This window comes from Cavia porcellus, unplaced genomic scaffold (assembly GCF_034190915.1).
Source record: "Cavia porcellus strain 051 isolate PalLab524CR breed Dunkin Hartley unplaced genomic scaffold, mCavPor4.1 scaffold_9, whole genome shotgun sequence".
Taxonomy (NCBI): Eukaryota; Metazoa; Chordata; class Mammalia; order Rodentia; family Caviidae; genus Cavia; species Cavia porcellus.
This window is the reverse complement of record NW_026947492.1, coordinates 69,074,201-69,090,767: the sequence shown is the minus strand read 5'-3', so window position 1 is coordinate 69,090,767 and position 16,567 is coordinate 69,074,201. Positions and strand designations below refer to the sequence as shown.

Sequence of the window (16,567 nt, the reverse complement as noted above, 5' to 3'; positions counted from 1 at the left end):
GATTGAACACAGGGGCAGTCCACTACTAATCTAACTTCCAGCCCTTTACATTTTTTAAATTTTGAGACAGGGTCTAACTGAATTGGCCATGCTAGCCTTGAACTTGCAGTCCTCTTGCCTCAGCCTCTCAGACTGCTGGAATTACAGGTTTGCACCACCATATCTAGTTAAAAAGAAAAAATTTTCACAGTAAAGGAAGTGACTTTTCAGATCTACTATGAAGAAATTCATTTTGAGGCATATATAAGCCAGTTGTGTTAGTAGATTCCCAGGAAATATGTGTTTGAAGAGTTTGGAATTCAAAATTATTCAGAACTGGGTTTAGATACTTGCATCTATAAATTATCTTTCTGCAATTTTGTAGGTCTCTGTCTCTTCATCTTTAAACTAATTTAACATTACTCCTACAAAATGGTTTTAGTTAGTTGTATTAATGTTCCTACAACACCATCTAAGGGTTGTAAAAAATAAATTATATTTTCTCTATAGTATGCAATTGAAAAAATAGTTCCAAAAGTAGTTTATCAAACAGAATAGTTTGTGATGTCATTGTTTGCTTGTCTGTTCATTTTTTACAATGTCATTTTGTAACTTGAACAACTACTTCTAAGATAACAATATGTAATTTATCAACTAGTGATTTCTTACTGTCTTTTTTAAATTCTGTATTATTTCTACCCTTTTTTCTGTTTTGCTTTTTTCTCTAAATAAAAAAAATAACTCCATGAAATTTGAGGTGAGAAAAGAGAAACAGTACAGCAAGTAAAAGGCATAGAGGAGAAGATATCAATGCCTGGAACCTAGACTGAAGAAACAAGAAGCTCCTCATCTGATAATTTTAGTAAAGACAATTGATAGCCAGTTGACAAGGGAAGGCAGGGGTGATGCTTTTAATTCCAAAGCTGTGAAAATAATAATGATAATAAGGATGAGCTGCACATCAGGAAGTATCATCTATCCTTAAAATATCCTCAAATTTAGCAAGAGTTAGTCCTCTTAGCTTTGGTGCTCTTCGGAATTCATCATCACCTTTTCACATAAAGGATAAACTAAAGAAAACCCTTGATTTTCCACAAACATAAAAAATTTTCTTTCCACTGTTTCTCTCTGGCCTATACTTCATGCATGGTTAGAAAGTTTGGATTTCATGTACATAGAATTTACAGATTTACAATTGTATCTTCATGTCTAATACAAAATTTCATGACATTGATTTCATCTCAGTTTCTCCCTTAGGGAATACTCATTGTGTCTTCCTCAAAGAGAAGCGAAGAAAAAATTTGTCTTGGATCTGCTTGGTCTTCACGCCATAAATGATAGGATTCAGAGCGGGAGGGATGGCTACATAGAAGTTGGCAAACAGGATGAGCACATTGCGAGGAACTCCATGCCCAAAGCGATGAGCGAGGATGGAGAAGAAGGCGGGTGTGTAAAACATGAGGATAACACAGACGTGGGAGCCACAGGTGCTCAGGGCCTTTTGCCGGGCACCCTGGGATGGGAGCTGAAAGACAGCATGGAGGATGAAGATATAGGAAACAGCGATGAAGATGACATCTGAGGTGACAGTCATGAGCAGTGCAGAAAATCCATACCAAATGTTGATGGAAATGTCAGCAGAGGAAAGTCGAGCAACACCTATGTGCTCACAGTATGTGTGTGGGATGATGCGTGTGCTGCAAAATGGTAACCGTTTTAGCAGGAAAACAGCTGGTAGGATGACCCCGAAGCTCCTTGTGACAATGCTCACCATCAGCTTGATGGTTACCTGTGGAGTCAGGATGGTGCTGTATCTCAGGGGGAAGCAGATGGCCACATAGCGATCAAACGCCATTGCCAGCAGGATAGCTGAGTCCACGACAAAGCTGAAATGCAGGAAAAACATCTGAGTCAGGCAACCAGAGAAGGTTATTTCTTGGGAGCCAAACCAGAGGATACTGAGTAATTTGGGCACCGTGGTAGTGGACAAGATGAGGTCTGTGCTGGCCAGCATAGAGAGAAAGAAAAACATGGGCTCGTGGAGGCTCTGCTCAACTGCAATGAGGTGGAGGAGGATGCAATTGCCCACAGCTGCCACGATATAGATGACACAGAAGGGAATCCCAATCCAGATGTGCAACTTTTCCAGACCAGGTATTCCAACCAGGACGAAGGAACTGGGGTTGTAACAGCTCAAGTTATACATGCTCTCTGCAGTGTGGGATCCACTGGTTCTTGAGCACTGCAGAAAAATCAATTGTCACGATGAGCAATGAAAGCTACATTTTCCGCCCACTGCTGGAAACTGTTGGGTCCGCAGTTGCCCCATTCTGTGCCTTTATTGACCTTCTACCTAACCTGCTGGATACATGCAGATTATAGAGAACAAACACAAGTCCAATAGGAGAAAAAAACAATAATAAAGGAGAGTGGAGAGAAGCAGGAGAGGAAAAGAGAATAATAAACATGCTGAAAATATACGGGATGAAGAAAAGAGATTAAGACTTTTGAACAGTACATATTTTGTTTCAGACAATGAATTTGATAGCATATGGAGGAAATTTAAAAAAGAAGAAAGAAACAGAAAGGGCAGATTCTAGTACTGGAGGTGGTGTGGGAAGCTTTGTTTCATAGGGGAAGAAAAATGGTTCAAATTAGGACATAGCTTGTAGGAGTGTGAACATAGGAGGACTATATTAAAAAACCCAGGGTGACAAGTGAACAACATCACTCAGATCTAAGCAGAGGACAGTGAGCTCAGAGGGATATACAGACTTCAGAAGCAACATTCTAAACCCTGATTATCCCAGCTCCCTATTGTCAGTGGGAGAGACAACCTATCAGTGAGTCTAACAGTACCTACCTCAGAGAAAAGAATATGTGTTTTCTCCTAAGCAAAGATGAACAGAGAAAGCTGTCAAGATAAAACAGTTTTTGATCCAAAAGGTTTCCTCTTTGGCCTTCCAGTGCTTTGACCCTATGTGACAAATCTAAAGAAGATTGTATTAAACAGAGTCTGCCTTTAAAGGGGCTTTTGCATTGAAATGCATTTTGAGGGGCTAGGGGTTTAGTTCAGCAGCATAAGTGCCTGCTTTGCAAGTGTGCGGTCATGAGTTCGATCCCCAGTACCTATAAAAAAAAAAAAAGAAAGAAAATGCATTTTGAATATTAACTCCAGTTTGAGATTCAGTTTACAGATTGCTTTGAAAAGGGAAGCCAAATCAGGAAGGCTGACAGAAACAGTGATACCAGGAAGCAAGCAGAGTATTGGAGAAGCCTCACAGAGTATGAGCCACTGTGAGCTCACTTTTGAAGGGGTTTGGCTCTTACTCTTCCCAATAAACTTATAAAGTTATTTGAAAAGCTTGTAAGGAAGGAAAGTATATTTTGCAAGAAAATCATAACAAATCTGTATTGGGGTGCTTGCAGGGATCAGTACACTTGTCTACAGGAAGAATGAGTGAATCCTTAAAGGATTTTGTAGTATCTCTTCAGATCAAATTTGTACATAAGTGAGCTTCTCTCTTAGGTTTGTCATTGAATGAACTCTCAATTAAGCAAGATGAACACATCACCTCTATCTATGAGAAACTTAACATTTCCATATCCAAAGGCAGACCCTGTATGAGTAATCTAAGTTATATCTCCTGGCTGAGGCTGGCTGAAGTCCTATAGGTGCTGAGCTCATATAATGTGTAGCAAGCAGGGTATCCAGAAAATATTCCCTAAAATGATGGCTAAGTGATCTTCTGTAGCCAGAAGAGTAAGTAGACTTTCTTTTAGGCTATACTGCAATTCAGCTTCTTGGCACAGGTTCACTGCCCCATAATAGAAAATGCTTTTCCTCAGTTACAAGTGATACATTAAAGAGGGGGAGAATAAATAACAAATCATTACAACTACAATGGAGAGTCAAAAGAAAACATCCTACCCAAATTGCTATAATCAAATCTATTCTGATTTCCCTTCTTTTGCCCAAAGAGCTCCTTTCTTCGGAGTTTCTGCTTGTGACTCTGGTTGTTCATTTTCTGGTCTCCACAAGAAATTGAGAGTCTCTCGCCAGACTCTGTCTGCTTATAACACAATCACAGGTATTTACAAAGGCCATGCCCTTCAGGGTACAGGCAATAGTTGGATGCAGAGTAAATTACCGGTTATCATTTTGCTTGATATAAGCAGACCTGTTAAACATTCTGTCATGAATTGACTGTGGTTTTAAACTCACCACATCTCTTTTGTCTCCTGGTTACCAAGCTTGTTGGAAAGAATCTATTTAGAAGGAAAGAATAAAAATTTTTGAATGGCAAAGACTCTTGTAAGAGCTAAATGAGCTAAATGAACATTTATACATCTCTTTTTATTCCCAAAACATTATTCAGGTTAGATGGGGGCCCTTTATTCCCATGTCCTCCAGAGGGCTGGCACCAATCATAGTAAGTTATTTCTGTCGAGAGGGAATGTACCTGACAGTTTTAATGGCCTGTGGATATTGAATCTTTGGGAGACACAGCCCTTGATATATTCAAACAGAATCAACTGAGACAATATTTGCAGAAGCCTAAGAATGTTCTTGTTCTTTCAATATTTTTAATGTTTATTTGTATAAATGAACCAATATTATATACATATAGTGAAAAATATTTGCATTCTTCATGTTGCAGCGTGAGTCCTTCAACTTTGTCTTCTATTTTTTCTTATCCATTCTCAGCACTCTGCACTGGCATGAAAGCTGATTAGTTTTTCAGTGCATAAACACAAACATGATATGTTAATAACGTTGGACATATATACTGCAAATGTTATAAATGTATCTATGCTTCATTTAGCTTCTTTTAATTTTCCCAGTAATAGATTAAAATATCACAATGAATTTACAAGAATCAACATATTATTTGAATTCACAGTATACTGGTATCCAATAGCCAGTGTAATAAAACAATTGCTATAAACTACATTGCCTAAGATAACAGAAATCTTAGCGTTCTGCCATTCAGAAGTACACCACATGCCCAAAGGGCTAAACACAATGTGTTGAGGTTACATTGTCGGTGTCGCTCCCGGCCGGCAGGAAGAACACACGACAAGATCTGGCAGTGGCTAGGCTCTCTTTATTTTCCTTCTCTGCACAGTCTGCCCTGGGATTCTTCCCGGCCGAAGCCTCTACCTGTCCGCTCCCCGCGGCTCCTTTCGTGCTTCTCCCTCTACAGTCTGTCCCGAAGCCTCTACCAGTCCGCTCTCCGCGGCTCCTTCCATGCTTCTTCTCTCGTGGCGGGAGAGGCACTCACTTTTATAGGGTTACAGTGGCCAATCAGTTCAAAGCACGCGATGCGGGCTGATTGGCTAACATCAGTTGTTGCTAGGCAGACTATCTTACAGAGCGGGTTGTTTACCAAGCAGGAAGCAGGAGATAAGCGCCATCTTAGCACACTCGATGGGAGGGGTAATCTAGCTCAGGCTTTGCTCTTTCCTACAGGCCTCACGTCCGCCAAGTAAGGTGACCAGGCTCGGCCGCGGCTCCCAACATCTCCCCCTATTTTATTTTACAAGAACGAGCGCATCGCAGCCCATCCTGGATCGAGCATAGAGGCCTACGCCCTGTATCTGAGGCCCACCGCAGGCCTTTGGGTTGGAACCCGGGCGGCCGTCCCAGGGTCCACCAAGGCCTTGAGGCCCTCGTCCTTTTTTCCAGGGCCAGGGATAGGTCAGACGGAACCTGGGTGCACATAGGCATACGCTCACGTCTCTCCTTATGATCCCCTTTGGAGAGGCATCTAGATTCGGGGCGGAATCTAGTGATCCAGCGGCTTTCGTGCGCCATGGGGTAGGGCCTGGCTTAGGTTGAGTCGTGCTGGGGAGGCACGCTCTTACCCGTCATTGACTCACCTACCCTGCTGTGTGGTGTCATTAGGGAAGGAATGCGGGAGACCCGCCACATCTAGACCTGGTCGTAGGCCAGTCGAGCGAGCCATGCGTAAGCCTGGGGGTCATTGTGCCCATCACGGGCTGCTGCCAGGGCCGCATGGGCAACCAGGCGTACTTGATGCAGGGCCGCCGCAAGGCGCCCATTAATAAATGATGTAACCCATCGGAGCAAGAATGGCCCTACAAGCAAAAGCAGCAGCAAGGAGCACAGGGGACCTAACAATGGTAAAACATAGGGGAGCAAGCCATTCCAGGCTCCCCAAAAGGGATTGTCTTGTAGTTCTTTTCTCCTCTTTTCTAGGTCTTCTTGCAGTTTCTTTAATCGGTCTCGAACGATTCCGGACTTGTTGGCATAAAAGCAGCATCTTTCCTGTAAGGCAATACAGATACCTCCCCTTTCTACAGTGAGTAGATCTAGGCCCCTTCTATTTTGCAGAACAACCTCTGCAAGGGAATCAATTTGATCTTGTATCTCTTGAAGGGTGGCCCCGACAAGAGACATGTCTTTCACCAATTGCTGAGATAATTGGGTATATTTAGTTAGTGAAACTCCCACACCTGCAGTCCCAGCCGCTAGGGCTCCCGAGACCCCCAGGCCAACCAAGAGAGGCATAATCACTGCATCTCTTTTATGTCTTTTTATAAAGGTGTCCACAGCCGGGATGGGCATAGGCTGGTCCCCAGAGATAACATCTATGTCTGGTAACAAATAAGCCAGGCCGCACTGGCCAGTCCAATTACTGGGCAGGCTGGTATAAGCAAGACCATTACCACAAACGAATACTCTGTCAGTGGGCGCACATAGCAGCAATGAGGCTTCACTTATATTATGTAAGGGGTCACAGTCGGCCGTCAGTACCCCGACATTGACGTCATAACTATTATTTTGTGGTATCCTTAAGAGACAGGTTGCATTAGATTGTGGTATATATTGGACTTGAAAGGGAGGCCCACGTGAGCAGTTGTAGGGTAGACTGTAATTAGAAGGTTCACTAGTATTGTGGACAGCTGGTATGGCCAGCGGCCAAGATTCTCCCATCATCATACACAGCCAGCAATCAGAGGCCAGATTCGGGTCAGTAAAATTAAGTGCCTTGTGGGTGGCTTCTAGGATGGTCTCGGTAGCGGTGTCCAGGCTAATACCTCTGGACTTGGGGCATAAGTGCGGGTGGTAGTTTATCTCAGGGTATGGATTTAATTGCTTCCTCGAAGGACTCGCATGGACATGGTATGGGGGTGCTAGGACGTGGGGGAATGTTTCCCATTTTTAATATATCTTCTGTTATTTTTACTTCTATGTTTATGTTTTACACTCTTTTATTACCTTAAGTTCTGGTGTTATGTTTCATACTCACCGCGTGAGGCCCAAGAAACCTGCCACTTACGCGTGAGGTTGAGAGGAGTCTAAAAACCCTGTAGGTGCGTGCCACCCAGGGCCCAGGTTTATCCTCTACTCACCTGTCCTGCAGCACTGTATTGGAGAATGCAGTCCACCGCCGCATCTCGGGGTTGATCAATCCCCGTACGGGCCACCAGATGTCGGTGTCGCTCCCGGCCGGCAGGAAGAACACACGACAAGATCTGGCAGTGGCTAGGCTCTCTTTATTTTCCTTCTCCGCACAGTCTGCCCTGGGATTCTTCCCGGCCGAAGCCTCTACCGGTCCGCTCCCCGCGGCTCCTTTCGTGCTTCTCCCTCTACAGTCTGTCCCGAAGCCTCTACCAGTCCGCTCTCCGCGGCTCCTTCCATGCTTCTTCTCTCGTGGCGGGAGAGGCACTCACTTTTATAGGGTTACAGTGGCCAATCAGTTCAAAGCGGGTAATGCGGGCTGATTGGCTAACATCAGTTGTTGCTAGGCAGACTATCTTACAGAGCGGGTTGTTTACCAAGCAGGAAGCAGGAGATAAGCGCCATCTTAGCACACTCGATGGGAGGGGTAATCTAGCTCAGGCTTTGCTCTTTCCTACAGGCCTCACGTCTGCCAAGTAAGGCAACCAGGCTCGGCCGCGGCTCCCAACATTACATATCCACCTAACAGAAGCCTCTTGTTGTCTTCCAAACTTGCAATGCTCTTTCTTTTTGGCATAGTCACATTATCCTCTTCCACTTTTAAGAAGCCTTATTTGTGCATTTGCACATACTGGATAACCCAGCATAATCATCCTAATTTAAGGTACACTGATAACTTTTATCTGAATTCCAACATGCATCACTGTATTCAATGTGATGTTGGCAATAATGTTTAATATGACACATCGGGAGATATATATCCCATTGTTTATGGGTATACAGCTTCCAGGATTTAGCTACTAGGAAATTGTGTCACTGTAATCACTGGTGTGCATCTATCGTTACAGTATGATATCTTAAGTTCTTCAAAGAAGATAACTAGAAGGGGAATAGCTAAGTCATGGAATTTCTAATTTTAGTTTATTGAAAACTATCCACAATGGTTTCCATATGGTTGGATTGTATCATACTAGGAAGCTGCCATACAGCAAAAGAATCAATTAGTATAGCTCAGTGGCAAAAGTGCTTGCCTAGTAAGCATGAAGTTGTGAGTTAAATCCCTGGTACCACTGAGAGAGAGAGAGAGAGAGAGAGAGAGAGAGAGAGAGAGAGAGAGACAGAGAGAGACAGAGACAGACAGAGAGAGACAGAGAGAGACAGAGACACAGAGAGAACCTACAGAATGGGAAAAAATTTTTGTCACCTACTTCTCAGACAAATGACTAATATCTAGAATATACAAAGAATTCAAAAAAGTTAGACCATCTAAACTTAATTAGCCACTCAAGAAATGGGCAAGAGAAATGAACAGATACTTCACATAGGAGGAAATACAAATGGTCAATGATCCAAGATGTTGAATATTTTTTCATGCATTTATTGACCATATATATATCAAACATATAGGAGAGTTCTAAGTCAAGATACATTTTTGGGCACATTATCTATGCTGGATTAAAATAATTTTTTCTCTTTTTTCCTATTATGTGCCTTTTATTTTCACTTTGTATATATTATATACAGCATATTCTATATGTATAATTTATTGTTTTCATATAAGAGAAATCATATGGTAATTAAACTTGTGTATCTTTGTTATTTCTCTTAACTTAATGGTCTCAGTGTGCATCCACTTGCCTACAAATGATTCAAGTTTATCCTCCTTTACAGCACATTAGTACAGTACCACATTTTCCTTATCCATTGATCCATTCGTGGACTTATAGGCTGTTTCCAAGACTGCAATATTATGAATTTTGCTGCTACTAATATGGGTATACATGCATCACCAAGGTACGATGTCTTCAACACTTTTGGGGACATACTTAGAAGGGAAATAGCTAGGTTAAATGGAATTTGTATTTTTAGTTTTTCTCAGGACTCTTCATACTAATTCTCATCATGAATGTAGCAGTTTACATTTCCACCAACAATGAATAAGGATTTCTGTCTCCCCACAGCTCACCAGCGTTTAGTATTGATTGATTTCTTAATGGTAGCCATTCTTTCTGGAGTAAAACAGAATCTCAGTGTTGCTTTAATTAGCATTTTTTGAACGGGCAGTGATGTTGAACATTTTATCATGTGTTTATTGGTCATTTGTGTTTCTTCATCTGAAAAGTATGTTTGGCACAGCATCCAGTTCTTTAAGAATGAGCCACAGTATTGTTAATGACTCCAAGATGACTTAATTACTCGCATCCCAAGAAAATGAATTAATAGCACAACTATGTCACCTTGGCTATAGTAACAAAATCAGCATCAATTATAATGTCCAAGGCAAACTGAATATTGACATTCTCTAAGAACTAGTAAAGTACCTCTCTCAACCTAGATGCAAGATATATAATTATAGTACGAGTACTAAGAAAAACCAAATACTAACCTATAGTAAACATCCACTAAATTTTACCTCTACTACCAATGGCATAGTATTCAACAGCAATATCACAAAGTTAACTCTCTGGAAATTCATAAAGTTTAGTATTTATATTAGTAAAATTAGAGGGAGAAAGAAACTGGGGAGTGAAGAAAGCAAAATTTGAAAATCAATCAATGTACAATTTAATCCATTTGAAATATTGATTGAATGCAGTATCAGAAGAAGTATCAAAGAAATGTAAATACGTAATTGGTTTTTGATTGTGATGCTAGATGGGGAACACCTCAGGCTATTAAAAAATATTCCAGTGAGCTGAGAAAAAGAGACAGGATTTATAGGCAGAACATGGTTGAAGAAAGCAGAAACAAAAACATTGGTTGTTTCAAAGTTTTCTCTTTTTTTTTAAGATAAAGCAATGTTAATACTAGGTGCACACCATGCCTTTATTACAATCTGCTTTTCTTGGCAAATTAGGAAGTAGTTCAAGGAAGTATGGGTAAGGCTGTATTACAAAATGGTGCTGGTAAATACCACATAATTAATTTTGTCATGCTGCAACCTTTGTTTCCAATTTAGTGAATGCTGCTATGGAATCAGAGAGCAACAAGGACAACATTATTAGATCTGTTTTTCAGCTATGATTTAGTAGCAATTGAAGTTCCTTGATTTTAGCCCCTTGGCAACAAGATCCAAGTTCCCTCATTTGCACATTATCACCTGAGGGCCAAGGGGTTAAATAACCAGCACAAAAGGTACTGCACCTCTGATTGGCAGAACTGAAAGGAAAGAAGTTGTGCTACATGTAGAAGGGATTGAGGGCCACAGACAGAAGTCTCCAGAAGATAAAATGCCCCATGAAGTCTTCATGGTCTTGTGCATATCCTTCATGATAACCTCCATAATCTGCCAGACTGTCTTTCATGGTAGCCTTTAATGTCCCTCCAGGAACCACACCTTTCTTCTCCTTTTTGGTTTTGCTTTGCTTTGCTTACTTCTGTTTCCAACAGCAAAGCACAGACAATGAATTCGTAATCTTTTTCAAGTCATCAGTTTTCAATCAAATACACACATCTCATAGCTTCCCTCCAAAAAGCTGGCATAATACAGTGACTTTTTATACTGCCTAATTTTATTTTTTAGTAACTTGACAAACTGTGAAATCATGTCTTGAAGATGGATTCGTAGTATCTATTTCATGTGTTATTAATATCAAAAGTTTCTTTTGCTAATTCAAGATCTGATTCTTCCTTTAATTTCTTTAGGCGCAGTTTATCTGCTACTTGTTCTTCTGGTGTTAGCACTTTAGGTTCCTCGGGTTCTTCTGACCTCTTTTTAATTTCTTCTTGCCTTTTCTCCTGTTGTCCTTCTTTCTCTTTTAGATTCTCTGCTATATTTTTCTTTTATAAAATGTTTACCTTTGGTTTTCCTTCTGATTCCTGTTTTTTGGAGCTTTTTCATCATCATCATCATCCATTATCCTTAATGCTCTAGCCCCACCCCACCCCCCAGCCCCCACCCCTGAGGCGCCCCTGCCCCCATCTTCCCTCCAGGACCTCCACAGCCTCTGCGCCCCAGGAATCAGATTCCCTAGCCCCTCTATCACCGCAGCCTCAGCAGGGCGGGAGGGCTTGAGTGGCAGGGGTGACTCACTGAGCAGAATTTCCATAGCCAGCACAGGGCCTCTTCTTAAAGAGTGAAACAGAAGGCTCAAGGGAAATAACATGGTTTGATCAATTCTGTATGCCTGTATCTGGCAGCTTGAGTAACAGTTTTGCAGATCACACTATGCAGTGTAACAACTACGGTTAAATTCCTATCATCTTGTTTTGAAATCCCTTATCACTGTTGTTGATGCTGTTGATTGTTGCTGTTTGTTTGTTTGATCGCCTTTTGATTTTTCTGTGCTTCTTTACCCTTTAAAATAAAAAAAAAAGTTAAACAGAAAGGATTTCCTTACTTCACTGACTCAAGTTGACCATAATCTTTTTTTAAGGCACTAGCCAGTAGAGAAGTTCAGTTTGATCACATGGTACTCAGCACAAGTGACCCCATTCTGGTTTCTTAGGTCTGCTGGGGATTAATGCAGAGCTTAGTTCAAAACAATGATCTGGAATAGACTCTTTAACACAGAAAGTTGCCCAAACTGAAATTTAACTACATAGAACTACATAAATGGTACCCATGCACATATCCCTAACATCTTAGTTTATTTTATGACCTCCGATATTTTAAAAATAAATGAATCTAGCAGGCTGAATATTTGAAAGAGCTAAGACTAAAATGTAAAACACCAAGTGAAAAATAGGTCTATCGTGTATATAAGTCCAGTATAAAGCTAGCCACACTCCAATTGCAGCACGCTTATAGAAAAATGGAACAGAATAGTCCATTATATATAAGAACTAAATGCATAAAAATAGCAGCTCAGTAATCAATATTAAAAGACCCAAAATTATTCTTTACTTACTTTGAAAAAAATCAATAAATGCTTATTATTACAAATCAAAATCTGCTTAATATTAATTAGTTATATTTTTGTAATCAAATACTAGAAACAATAAAAAATAAGGAAAATGAATACTATCAAAAAACCGAATTGAAAGCTGAATATGGTGGAACATGCCAGTAATCCCAAAACTCCCAGGCTGAGGCAGGAGGATCACTGTTTGAGGCCAGTCTGGGCTGCAAAATGAGTTCCAGGCCAGCCTGAACTGCATAGCATAGTGAAACCTTGTCTGAAAAAGATTTTAAAAAAATCTTTGCAAGTCATTCAACGAATATTTCCATTTTCTCTTTCTGAGAAATGACCTGAAAACATTTTATTACCATGCATGATTTGAATCAAAATAGAGACAGTCTAGTTTGTAAATCATCCATATTGTTCTACCAAGTCTTCCCTTGTATCCTATAAGCCAGCATGTTCCAGTTTAGCCTTGACAGCTTTGGTCAACTTCAACCCCAAAGGGAAAACAGTGTCTTTTTCAATTTACCTAACCTATTTTTTTTTCTCATTTGTTCACTGGGCAGTTACAATTTCCCAATATGACTAGGACATTAAGAAAAGCAAATGGAAATGGTAAAGAAGGTGTCTTGGATGTACCATCTATATGGTAGTAATTAAAATTGATTTGCAATTCAAAGCTTGGAAAAATACTTCAGGCATCCTTTTAAGTGTTGCTACTCAATTTTTTGTTTTTATCTCTTTAGTGAATTCATGGACAAAAATGTTGAGTCCAGAATTCTACAACCCACAGCAATGAAACAAATTGTGTGTGAATGATTGAGACATTCAGAGAACAGTGGAAGCACAGGTGAGTACCATCTTTTCCAATGTGTATGTGGATACACATTGTGGATCACGGACTGAGGGAAATTTATGGATAAATCCAACCTTGAGGATCAGATCCCTGGGCGACAAAATCTAGACTAAAGCAACAAGAGGAACCAGAAGGTCATAAAGACTAGGTGGTTTAGTGCCGAGCAGCATAGGGAGCTCCAAACTCTGAGTAGAGCTAGATATCAACTGCCCTTACTCTAGAACAGGTGAACATGAGAGCTGTGTTCAGAGATCCTGTAAGCAGAAAGAAGCTGCGACTTACTCCAGGACAGACCATTTCATTCATCAGTGTCTGCAATGTAAAACTTCAAAGAATGGGTAAGGGAGGAGGGTTTAACTAGAAGATAACTTATGAGTAGCAGTATTGTCCTCCAGAGAGCTCTTAGCAGCTTAAATTACCCCAAATAAAGCTCATTTACTCCTTATAAAATTGTATTAATGAAATATGCTTCCTGTAATCCCAGCACTTGGGAGGCTGAGGCAGGAGGATCATTGTGAGTTCAAGACCAGCCTGGGCTACAAAGTCAGCTTAAGACCGGCCTGAACTGTATAATGAGACCCTGTCTCAAAACAGACAAAAAATATTAAATGTGATTATTATTATTTAAAAGTTTTGAGAGCCAGAAAAATTCAATGTATAAGTAAGAAAATAACTTCAAAGTTTCAGTTGTTTAACACAGCAAAACATTGTTATTCACACAGATAAGAAAAAATGAGACTATTGTTGGTTGAATGATTTTTCTGATGGCTCCCTCCAAGGATGGACTTAAGAGTTATAAACCCCTGTAATTTTAAACGCTACTGTCTCCAGTATGTGCCTCCTGGGAACTAAACTAGATATCTAAGTACTTCAGGATGGAAGTGATACACACACACACACACACACACACACACACACACACACACACACACACACAATCCCTTCTGCCTAGTTCTTCAGTTGTAGCTAGTTGTGTGACCCCATCTAGTAGTAAGAGTATGAAAAGAAGCAGCCCCCAGCTTCTGAAGAAAAGCTGTCCTATGGAAGTGACAGAACTGCCCATGTGTTTGTTCCTGCATCCTGACCAAACTGACTGCAAGCAGTCCAGTGCTGATTTTACCTGAAAGGAATGTGAAGGATGGTGGTCTCACTTGTGTTGCACTGTGTGATCGTGGCAATGAAGAGGATGGAAAATCACTTGAGAGTCGAAGATCAGTTTAAACTGCAAGGCACTCAGAGAGACTATTCTGTGATCTCTATGTCACAGCAAAAGTGCGAGAAGAAGGTATTGCTGATCAGCTGATTTACCTCCAGGATGCTAAACTGTGTCAGTGAGATCTGGCTTATTAATCACTGGTTTTGAGGGCTAATTAATTTAGCAGCCATTCCAGTGTGTTATAGAGGTGTGTGGTCTGGGTTTATGAAAGTAACTTTACTGATTTATTTTTCAAATGTGTATTGTGGGCCAGGCATTTTTAATATATTATGGGTACAAATATGAATCATACACACTCCATTTCAAAGTGTTTACAGTCCAAGGTATAAACTACAAGATCATTACAATTCACTGTGCATATTTGGACATATACACAGGGTAAACCAAACCTCCAAAATAAGGATCTTGGCTTACCTGGAGAAGTTAGGTAAGACTTCACAAGGAAAGTAGTTATTGAAATAAAAAGTGAAGAATGATGTGGAATTATCTGGATAGCTCAAAGGCATGGATGTCTGTTTTTTAAGACATGTGCCATTATAGAAGTAAACTTGACTCTCTAAAAAGCAAATACACATTGCGGGATTTAAAAAATGGAATTGTTTTGTATGTTAAATGCAAGATTATTTCTCTTCATTTGTTTATAACCTTACTTCACATGACACTCGGTTCCCTGTGCTTCTGGAGTACGTCTAGCCTACTGAGACACAAACACTCATATCAGAGCATTATACACTTGGTTATTCCTGCACTGTAAATAGGAATGTGTGAAACAAGTAAAGGAGACACAGAAAGCACATAGGAGAGAGGCAAAAAAAGAAGAGTAGGGGGAGACAAAAGACAACGTTGGAGAAAGTTGGAGAAAGTTTGTAGAAAGAAAAACTAAGTCCCAGAAATCTCTGTATTTCCTATGTAGCTTCCTAGATGCCGCTGCGCATGAAGCTCCATGAGACCCCATCAGCCCAGAGGGGCGCGCACCACCGAGTCTTCACAGCAAAGAGCCAGTGGGCCACACCCTCCAGGATTTGCTTCATCCTCACACCATAGACAATGGGGTTGAGCATTGGAGGCACCACTACATAAAGACTGGCCAGCAGCATATGCACATGATGGGGAATGTTATGCCCAAATCGGTGGGTTAGTAAGGTAAAGAAAGATGGAACCTAAAACATGAGGATGACACAGAAGAGGGACCCACAGGTGCTGAGGGCCTTATGCCGGGCATCCTGAGAGGGTAAACCAAACACCGCTTGGAGAATCAGTGAGTAAGACACAGAGATGAGGATCACATCCAAGATGACCGTGACAATGGGCACTGAGAAGCCATACCAGATGTTAACAGTGATGTCAGCACAGGCTAAGCAGGCCACTCCAATATGCTCACAGTAGGACTGGGGGATAATGTTGGTCCAACAGAAGGGCAACCACTTCAGCAAAAAGATCACTGGGAAGATGATGCAAAAGCTTCTGATGACGATGGCCAGAGCAATTCTTTCTGCAGTAAGCCAGGTTAGCACTGTGGTGTGTGTCAGGTGGGCACAGATGGCCACAAAATGGTCAAAGGCCATGGCTAACAGGATTGCTGAATCCCAGACAAACACAGTGTGAACAAAGAAGACTTGAGTGACACAGGCATCAAAGACAATGTGATGGGAATAAAACCAAAAGATGGCCAGGGCCTTGGGCACAGTAGTGGTAGACAGAAGTATGTCTGTGATTGCCAACTCGGAGAGGAAAAACTATATGGGCTTGTGAAGGCTACGCTCTGTGATGATAACCGCTATCAAGACGGTGTTCCCCAGGACTGCAGTAACATACATGAGACAGAGGGGAACTGACAACCAAGTATGATAAGCCTCCAGTCCAGGGATGCCAAGTAGGACAAAAACTGTGGGGTGGAAGATGGTAAGGTTGGTGTGAGTCATGCTGCATATTACGGTCCTCTGTAGAATGGCTTAGAAGCTGCTGCATCTGCTGAAAGTAATAGGAACCGAAACACAGCTGAGTATGTGCGGAGATCACAAAAGACAGTATGGCTTTATACACTCCTGGGCTTTCCAGGGTAAACTCTCCTAGAGCATGATCACTGGGTGTGGGACATACTTCTGGCCATTGGTGCTTTCTTGCAACACAGAGTATCTCAGGCAATGTTTCAAGATCCAGTGGAGCTACACACGCCTGCACTCACTGTGTCCCCTGAGTTTGCCCCCACACTGATTTCTGTCATCATTCTACCATTTCCACGT

At 41.2% G+C, this 16,567-nt stretch overlaps 1 protein-coding gene and 2 pseudogenes across 1 annotated transcript; all 3 read right to left on the bottom strand.

Moving 5' to 3' along the window:
• Nucleotides 1-1,243: 1,243 nt before the first annotated feature.
• LOC100716237 (olfactory receptor 52H1-like) lies at nucleotides 1,244-6,514 on the bottom strand. The gene is made up of 2 exons (XM_023563114.2): nucleotides 6,503-6,514; nucleotides 1,244-2,188 (listed from the first exon to the last, which is right to left on the bottom strand). Exons 1-2 carry the CDS (start codon nucleotides 6,512-6,514, stop codon nucleotides 1,244-1,246), a joined length of 957 nt encoding a protein of 318 aa, XP_023418882.2.
• A 4,073-nt stretch (nucleotides 6,515-10,587) lies between these two features.
• On the bottom strand, nucleotides 10,588-14,899 carry LOC100714094 (eukaryotic translation initiation factor 3 subunit J-like; annotated as a pseudogene).
• A 342-nt stretch (nucleotides 14,900-15,241) lies between these two features.
• Nucleotides 15,242-16,246, bottom strand: LOC134477506 (olfactory receptor 52B2-like; annotated as a pseudogene).
• Between the last annotated feature and the right edge of the window lie 321 nt (nucleotides 16,247-16,567).